General features: G+C 30.3%; 1 protein-coding gene across 2 annotated transcripts; it reads left to right on the forward strand.

Moving 5' to 3' along the window:
• The first annotated feature begins 1,315 nt into the window (after positions 1-1,315).
• On the forward strand, positions 1,316-5,003 carry LOC109792091 (protein HOTHEAD). 2 transcript variants are annotated; one of them, XM_083060105.1, is made up of 5 exons: positions 1,316-1,573; positions 1,697-2,341; positions 2,418-2,815; positions 2,917-3,458; positions 3,547-5,003. In XM_083060105.1, exons 1-5 carry the CDS (start codon positions 1,483-1,485, stop codon positions 3,596-3,598), a joined length of 1,728 nt encoding a protein of 575 aa, XP_082916231.1. In that variant the 5' UTR covers positions 1,316-1,482; the 3' UTR covers positions 3,599-5,003. The 2 variants fall into 2 exon arrangements, with proteins under 2 accessions (XP_082916231.1, XP_020207063.1); XM_020351474.3 differs by having other exon boundaries at positions 1,318-1,573; positions 2,908-3,458.
• Positions 5,004-9,736: the final 4,733 nt, after the last annotated feature.

Below are 9,736 nucleotides of genomic sequence, written 5' to 3' on the forward strand. Positions count from 1 at the left end.
AATTGAGTCTTGGATCCATATGAATCAAAATCTACTAATTTTGTGTTATTTTGTTGTAGTAAAACTAATTTGAGATCAATCAAGTCTAATTTAAATCTAATGTATTTCTAGACTCATGATTAGATATGAGAATATGTCAGACTTTAAACAGGAACTTATGATTTGATAAAATTTGACCTATTTAATAAAAAAGATTAATTTAAAAAGGTTGAACTTAGGTTTATAAAAAAAATTTACTAGAGTTGATAAGTTAGTCAATTTAATAATATAATTAAATAAATAAATTTAAATAAAAAACAAAATTTTAATATTTTTGACATTTTTATTAACTTAATCAAATGTATTTCTTGTTCATATGAAATCAAGAAATAAAAAACTTATGTAATCACATATGTACATGTTCTTTTTCTTCGTCTTCATGATTGTTTATTTAGAATACTCCAAATGGTATATAGAAAATGTTTGGAAATTTTTTTTTTATAAGATTGTTTTCTTTTATTGCACTGAGTGTATGTGAGTGTGTTTGATGAGTTGTTCCTCTTAATTTTTTTTAACTTTTATTTTAAACTCTAAATTTTGATAATAATAGTGTAATTATTTTTTTATCAAGAAAATTAAAAAAATAATCACAAATATTTAGATTTTTTGACTTATTTTAAAAAAAATTATTGATCAATTTAATATTATTAATATAAAATAGACTTTTAAATAAATTAATAAATTATAAATCAGACTTTTAAAAATGTTATACCAGACTTGAAAATAAAATCTGATAATAAATCATACTTAAGATTTTAATTTATAAAAACGTCTAATTCGTATATTCAAAGTCGAACATGATTTATTCACATTCCTATTCATAATCAAATGAAATTTACTGCGTTAATAATTTGGGTTAAGTTAATTTGTAAAAAATGTTATTTGAATTTCTCATATATGAAATACGTTCACGTTATTGTGTTAATAATTTAGGTTAAATTAATTTGTAAAAAATGTTATTTGAATTTGTGTTAATAATTTGGGTTAAGTTAATTCATGAGAAATGTTATTTGAATTTTTCATATATGAAATACGTTCACATGTCTTGGACAAGGAACTACTTTCACGTGTCGTGTTTTTTTTTGTTTTGGTTATATTAACTATTTTGTTATGCGTGTGATGTGATACATCGCTGAAGTCAGCTGTTAATATTTTTGGTCTTAAACACAAGTTATTTCGTAGAAATTACGGGAATGGGAATTTAAGAAATTAAATTGATGGCACCACTATATATCACACATTTGGACATGTTTCAAGAACCCTTAATCTTTGTATGGGGAGTGAGATGCAAATTGAATGTTTGAACAAACCCAATTTATATGCAAGAACAAATAGTTGGGCACGAGGTAGTGAATTTAATTTTCTGGTTATTGTATTATATAAAAAGGGTATCGATTCTTTGTGAAGAAGACCAACCTAACAAGTGAAGATAGAGAAACATCCATGGGTTTGATATTGAAGCAATTTATATGGCCAATTCTGGTTGGTTGCATCACTTGCATGTTCCTTCATGGTTTATCTTATTCAGATAACGGTAATGCTAGGACGTTTCATTTTCAAAATCTTTATTATATATGTTTTCATATCGAGAATAGAAGAACAATTAATGAGTTTCTTTTGTTTAGTTGATTGATACATATGAGGAGTGTGGATGCAGGTGAAAAGTACACATTTGTAAGAGAAGCGACTTCTGCTCCAGCAACCTTATATTATGACTACATAGTGATTGGTGGGGGAACAAGTGGGTGTCCACTGGCAGCAACACTCTCACAAGGTGCAAGAGTTTTGGTCCTTGAAAGGGGAGGGTCTCCTTACACGAACCCTGAGAAAATTGACATAAGCAACTTTGTGAACGCCCTCGCTGACATAAGCCCCACATCGTTTTCCCAACAATTCATATCGAGAGATGGGGTGCTCAACGCCAGGGCTCGAGTCCTGGGTGGTGGGTCTGTCCTGAATGCAGGGTTCTATTCGAGGGCGAGCTCCATTTACATAAGGGAATCTGGTTGGAATGAAAGTTTGGCTGAGGAATCATATGAGTGGGTTGAAAAGAAGGTGGCGTTTGAGCCTCAAATGCTGCAGTGGCAATCGGCAGTGAGGGATGGGTTGCTTGAAGCTGGCGTGTCGCCTTACAATGGTTTTACTTATGATCACTTATATGGGACTAAGATTGGAGGGACAATTTTTGATAAGGAGGGTAACAGACACACTGCTGCTGATTTGTTGGAGTATGCTGATCCCAGGAGGATTTCTGTTTATCTGCATGCCACAGTGCACAAGATACTGTTCAAGTACAACACAGGTAAGGATTCAAATATGATATGAATTTTAGAGAGCTAGCTAAGAAGGTTGATGGTAATGTTTTTGATTATTTATAGAAAAAAGAAGGCCACAGGCTTATGGAGTAATTTTCAAGGATGCATTGGGAGTGATGCATGGAGCGTACTTAAGCGCAAATGGAAAGAATGAGATAATCTTATCAGCGGGTGCAATTGGAAGTCCACAGTTGCTGATGGTGAGTGGGATTGGGCCTGGCAACCATCTTGAAGCCCATGGGATCAAAGTGGTTTTGGATCAGCCCTTGGTGGGTCAAGGGATGGCAGATAATCCAATGAACATTCTACTGGTTCCTTCCCCTCTGCCAGTTGAAGTCTCTCTTGTCCAAACAGTGGGCATCACCAAGTCTGGCAACTTCATTGAAGCAGGAAGTGGATTAAGCGTGGGCCATTCTTGGTCTGAACGCCTACAAGGGATTTTTGAATTTGTGTCCAACCAGGTCAGTGCTCACTGCTCACTATCCCATTCCCTCTAATCTGATTGTATATATAAAAGTAAAAGTGGCAACTGAAATTTTGTTTTGATTTCAAGTCTGTGCAGCCTTCCACGGTTTCCCCGAAAGCCAAGGAGAGTGTTGCAGACGCCATAAGATATTTAGCGAATCCAACTCTGAAAGGAGGAATCATAGTTGAAAAGATCCTAGGACCACGATCTTCGGGTCATTTGGAGCTCATAACCACTAATCCGAACGACAACCCATCGGTGACCTTCAACTACTTTCAGGATCCAGAAGACTTAAGAAGGTGTGTTGAGGGCATGAAAACCGTCATAGATGTGATCAACTCAAAAGCATTCTCCAAGTTCCGCTACCGCAACATGCCGGTTCAAGTTCTCATAGACTTGATGTTGCACTTACCACTCAACTTGCGCCCAAAACATTTGGACGCTGCCTTTTCTTTACAACAGTATTGCATAGACACTGTGCTAACCATTTGGCATTACCACGGTGGGTGTCAATTGGGTAAGGTTGTTGATCATAATTATAAGGTTATTGGTGTCGAAGCTCTCAGGGTTATTGATGGATCCACTTTTCTTGCCTCACCCGGGACTAATCCTCAGGCTACTGTAATGATGCTTGGAAGGTACTTATACAATCATTAATTGTCATTTAATAATTATATATATATATATGTTTATTGTCTTAATCTTTCGTTAATTTTTTGGCTACAGGTATATGGGAGAAAAAATACTAAATAAAAGATTCTTCCGTGGGAGGGAGTGAAGGGATCAATTGAGTGCATAGGGTGCGTGTTGTTCCATATTTGTCTTCTGAAGGCTGTCTGTTCATAGGAGCCAACAGAAAAATATGCATCCTTTTCTTTTGTACGATGACAACTGTGGATGTTATTTTTGGGTATTTTATAATTATGCATTTTATGGTGCTATTTTTTTATAAATAAAATACATTTATCCTGTAATTCCCACAATATAATTGCAGTTTGAAATAATACAATTTTTCCAGATAATTTGGTTATACTTTTTTAGAGTTGACAATATTATTCACAGTTCACAGATTGAATATAAGATAATATAATGAAAGTCGAATAAAATCTAACAAACAATATACATATATATATATATATATTCACTAACTTATAATTGAATAGATTCATATAAGAAATTATTACAACTTTTAATAATAGAGAGATCAGATTAAATAATTTGAGGGATAAAATGAGTAATTTAACCTATGTTAAATCAAACTTATTATAAAAAATAAAATAATTAGAATAATTGAGAAGCTACGAAATTGGAAAGCAACAATAGGAAGTGGTCATATATTGATGGCTCTACTTTAATAAGATTTTTAGATCTTATATAGTTCAAGTTTTACAAAGAAAAAAAATGTTTAGAAAGTTTTGTCTCTTTAAATTGATTCACCCATTCCATTTGTGTTACCCAAGTTAAATGTGATTTTCAAACACTGGGAGTGTGAAACCAAAATTTAAACTAATTCACAGTGGACAACTTGGAAATTGAAGTCAGAATAGCAAGACTGCACTATATATTTTATATTTTTTAAGTAACAGAATAAGACACGAACATATGCTCTGCAACATAATAAAATGGAAGAAGCATAAACTTTTCCCAATTTCTCTCAAAAGCAAGAATCTGTTTCTCTGAAGTAGCACTTTCAGGACTTGGATATGAAGGTAAATCATATAGTCATGGAGTGAACCACAGAATATTCACAGCATAAGCCTGAAGCATATGCTATTGGTTACTAGTTTATTCCATGTCCTGTGCTTAAGTTGAAGTGCTTATAAATTGTAAAGCTTACGGAAAGTTGTGTGCAACAGCAGGAGCAGGAGTTAGTGAATAAGCAAAACAGCTATAGGGCTTCTCTTTCTTGGCAGGAAATTATCATGACATGTCTTGCCAAAGGAGAGTTGCCCTGTTGCTGCTTTAGCTTAATTTGTAAATCTTCTTTCTTATTCTATGTTGTTGTGTTGATTTAAGAGAAGCACTGGGCAAGAAAATGTTAGAAATAAAGTCTAATTTAATAATTTATAAAATTATTTGATAAGATGATAATTATTTTTCTTATATATATTATTTAGTCTTGTTTATAGACGATGTTAGAGAAGCACATGGAATGAAACTGGCTAGTGATATTAATATGTCCATCTTCTTCTTTCTTTCTTTTTTCTTTTAATTTCATGAGATTTTTAAAAGAGGCAAAAATGTGATTTTATGACAATCCTCCAATGACTTCGGTGTACACAAGGTTTTATGCTACTCAAATAAATTTGAAACCAGCTTAAAAACCTTGTCAAACATGCACACCCAATATAATTTAAATAGCAGTCAAATTTAAAGTAGTGAAACTATTGATGATGGGAGAAGAAATTGATTTTAGGATTTAGGGTTTAGAATTTTAGAATTTTCAGCTCATCAAACAGAAATGAATAAAAAAAGATCAGTTGTTGTTATCACTCACACCACACATTAGGAGAGAAGTCGAACTGCGAGGCTGTCAGAGTACTGAAACATAATTTGATTGTAAATCTAAAATATAATTTATATATTTAAAATATTAATTTTTATAATTTTGATTATAATATTTTTTTATAAAAGAAATATATGTTCTTTAATTATATAATATAATTTTATATTTAAATATGCTTATTTATTATAAATTTTATTATATAAAAACTAATATTTATTATGCAGTATACAGGTTAAAATACTAGTACACTTGCCCTTTATTTGGTAGCTTAGAGATATAATAATAATAATAATAATAATAATAATAATAATAATAATAATAATAATAATAATAATAATAATAAGAGGAGTTGGAGAGGAGTGAAAATGCAATTAAATTTGATTGTTTGGTAGGTTTAAATGAGAGGTGAGAAATAAATATGCAGTGTTGTCGCTCTCTAGCAGTTTTAAAACACCATAAATGAGATTTCCTTTTATAAATACCAATATTTATTATAAATAAGATATTAGAATGAGTAATTTCTTTTTAGTGAATTATTATATTTTTAAGTATTAAAGAAAATCTCATATTTTTTTAATAACCACTAACAATAATCTATTTCATTATATTTCTTTTTACCCTAATTTTTAAAAACTTAAGAAGTACTACATACTACTTTTTTCTACTGGATATATTAATAAAAGAGATTATTCTATTTTAATGTCCATATTTCTGGATAATTTTATCTTTATAATTAAATTTTTATAAAAACTAATAATTTTTTTTAAGTTTTACTCTATAATTATCTATATTTTTAATAATTGTCCACTATTATATAATTATTATTATTTGTTATTTTTAAAACTAATTCACGAACACACGACTGCCTTCTCTATTCTGGTATTTTTAATGTTTCTGACGGTTTACAAGTCTCTAAAAGAGATTTTTTTTTTTTATATAGATTCACCATTAAAAAAAAAGTTGATATTTTTATTTTTACATTTTCTTAACAAATACAGACGGTTTGAACACTGCAATTGCTAAAATCGATTAAAAAATTATATTAGATTAATAACCGTTGTAGTGTGTATTAAAGATTATTTATGTGACAATAATTTTACAAATATTAATAATTAGTTGTTATATTAATGAGAGTTCACATCATCTTTATCACTCTAATTAACACAACACAATATCCCTCTCCTCACACCACTCAATTACCTTAGCACTCCTACTTTATATTTAATTTATTTTTATTTATCATACTTATTTATGAATTAAATTTTAATATTTTAAAATAAATTATTAAAAAATAAAAATAATATTATATCATAATATAAATTATTTATCATAAAATATTAGTTAGTTATAACATTAATTTTTTTTATTTATATTTTTTCTCTTATTTTTTTTAAAATCAAACAATTAATAAATTTCACCTTTTTTAATTTTGTTCTTTTTATTTTTCACCTATTTACTTCCTTTCTACCAAATGCATCTTTAATGTCAAGATTTTTCCTATAAAAAAATATTGAGTTAAATTCATTTTTAATTTCTATAGTTTTGTAAGTAAATATGTAATTTTTGTCTCCTAAATTTTTTTATTACAAATTTATAAACCTTAATTGTAAAATTAAAAACTGTTAATCCAACATTAGCATCAATTGCTTTGCATAATTAAGCTCAACAACAACAACAACAGAAATAAACCCAATAAAAAAAATCAAGGACTACACGCAACCTAAAAACAAAACGACTATTCAATCATGGTTATAGAGAAAGCAAAACAAGAAAGAAAAAAAAAATACAAACTCGAAGTAAAGAAGAAGAAAAAAATAAGAGGAAGAATCATCTTCAATCTTCCGTCTAGATCTATCGTAGGGTTCAATACCATATGTTCAAGACCAAACTTGAAGTAAAACATGAAAATTCACAAACTAATCGGTGAACGCAATAGAGGCATTTTTGTACTACAAGTGCACCATGACACTCGAAGTAAAAGTAATTATTGTGGGAGTTGCACCCACAGTCCCACAAATACAATTGTGGGGACTTATTCCTACGCTCATGTAGTCTTCACTTTTTCTTCAAGTTTCATGTTAAGATGGTTTCCACGCTTCTTCATGAAGAATTTCATGCCTCCAAATATCTTCAAGTTTCTCATAAGGCTTTCAACTCTATAAGCTTTAATCCTCAAAGCCAAATTAAAATAATCTGTATAATAACTTCTTACACCAAAGACAAAAAAAAAAAAAATCATAACAAAGTTCCAAAAAAGCAAATATGAAATTATGCATAAAATTGGATCTAGATCTATAATGAATTCATGCAAACTAACCATAAAATCGTGCAAAAGAAGACAGTATAAGATGCAACGGATCACTTTTCTTCATTTTAACCTTTGATTGAATTTTACTTTCTCGTGCATTCTACAAATATATATTGGAAGATAGTGAGTATTGAAAAGAAAAAAAAAAAAAAAAATATATATATATATATATATATATATATATATATATACTGGTAGCACTTCTTAGGTATATATAAACCATAGATTGAAATTTGGAAGACACCAAAAATAAGAGTTTTAGATGGAATGAGATGGACTCGAGTCCATCATTTATCATTCTATTTCATTACAGTTTAAATAATCCAAATAATCCAGAAACTTATAATTCTATTTTACTCTACTTCGTTCCATCAATTTCAGTATGAAGAAAAAGCTATATCAAGATAATAAATTAACCAGACACTTTACAATTCAAGGGAGTATATGAAACGAGGATATGCTTCATGCTTTTGACTAGCTAGAAGCATATTTCATCAAATCATAGGATTGGAAATGGTTTTCCATTTAAATTTCTAGATATTGGGAAAGCTAAATATCATTGAGTGAGTACTTTTATGAGATCTCCTTCTACAAAACAAAAGAAAAGGAATTAAGAACAAGGACAAGCCAATGAGAATCAACTCCCAGGGTATCCATAGCATAATTCTAAAGTATATGCTAATTGGCAATTGCTCTACTGGATTATACCATTTCTAGTACAGCCTGAAGTGTCTATACAGCTAAGTTCTCCTGCAAAATCAGTCCAAACTAGCAAGAAATGCATTCATTTACAAAGCAAATTAATAGCTATGTTGACTTGCCATAGAGAGTTTCCCTAAATAATTTTTTAAGTTACAAATTAGAGACATTAGTTGATTTCAAATTGCAGACAAATCTTGTTAAAAAAAATACATGTCATGTACAAGTCACACATTCTTGAATCAACCAGTTTGGCTGTTTCCAACCAAGTATGAGTTCACACTTTATGCTCAATCTAGTAAATAATTTTCGAAGCTTCAGCACTTCTAACACATTTATTTTTGCTAAAGGAATAAATTAATAGATACATGAATTGTCATCCAAAGTGGTCGGCTAAATTTTATGTTTATTCATCTGGAAAATTAGACAAACTAGAAAAGAAACTTCACAGAAAGATTATCGAATAATTGATCAGAGGCAGAAAGTAAAGAAAAATTGGAAATCAAGTTTTCCTACAAAGATTTCATGAGCACGTTAAGCCAAAATAAGTCTTCCTCACTTGTAGTAGCCAATGTATAACAACACAACTGAATAACTGATTGCCTTCATGCACATTAATCGAATAAAAGATGTTGTTAGAATAGTGGCAAATTTTCCTATTTTATGTCTCTCCCATGCAATGCCTAAAATTCGGTGCTAGGCCCAATTTGCAGTACGATCCGGGTTTTGTTGTCAATCATGTTTGTATGACAAAATGTGAGTTTTTTTTTTTTTTTTTTTTTTTGAAAGATTTAAATATTTTAGAGTTCTTTTTTCCTGAGCCACATGGTATGAAAGATAATGAATCATGGATGATAACGATGGGGGGAAAATAGTTGCCTTAGCTAGCTATCTGTGTACTGCAAAAAAAGAGACACAAGTGCAAGAAAAATCAACTTTGCCAAATCTTGTACAAGTTCATCAAATCTATACTATAAACACGGAATGTGTTTAAAGCAAAGTGCGTGACATAAAAATAGAAGTCCCAATTCCCACACTTGCTGAACTAGGAAGCATTGAAAGCAAAATAAAAGAAATGACACAAGAATCTTGATGTCAGTTTCTTTTCTCCACTTCTCTCATTTAAAGTATATCAATAATGGTTTTCGACCCGTGTGTGTGAGGAATCTACAAATTATGAGCCTCAAACATGAACGAATATGATCTAATAAAAGCAGCGGTGAGTGGATATTCATGGCATAAACCTCAAGCATATGCCAATGTTTTAGTGGTTTATTCCTTCTTCTAAGCTATAAAGACTGCTCAAGGTTCAAGTATCTCATGAAAGAGTAGAAGCACCAAAACTGTTTTAGTGAGCAAATCAGCAATAGGGCACCTCTCTCCTGGCTTTAAACAGACAATGT

The sequence above is a fragment of the Cajanus cajan genome, chromosome 7 (genome assembly GCF_000230855.2).
Source record: "Cajanus cajan strain Asha chromosome 7, NIPB_CcT2T_4, whole genome shotgun sequence".
Taxonomy (NCBI): Eukaryota; Viridiplantae; Streptophyta; class Magnoliopsida; order Fabales; family Fabaceae; genus Cajanus; species Cajanus cajan.

Bases quoted from the DNA above. Each gene is read 5' to 3' on its own strand.
- LOC109792091 (XM_020351474.3), top strand. From the start codon at position 1,483: ATGGGTTTGATATTGAAGCAATTTATATGGCCAATTCTGGTTGGTTGC. The intron at 2,342-2,417 runs GTAAGGATTCAA...GATTATTTATAG, and splicing joins ACTGTTCAAGTACAACACAG to AAAAAAGAAGGCCACAGGCT. The intron at 3,459-3,546 runs GTACTTATACAA...TTTTGGCTACAG, and splicing joins ACTGTAATGATGCTTGGAAG to GTATATGGGAGAAAAAATAC.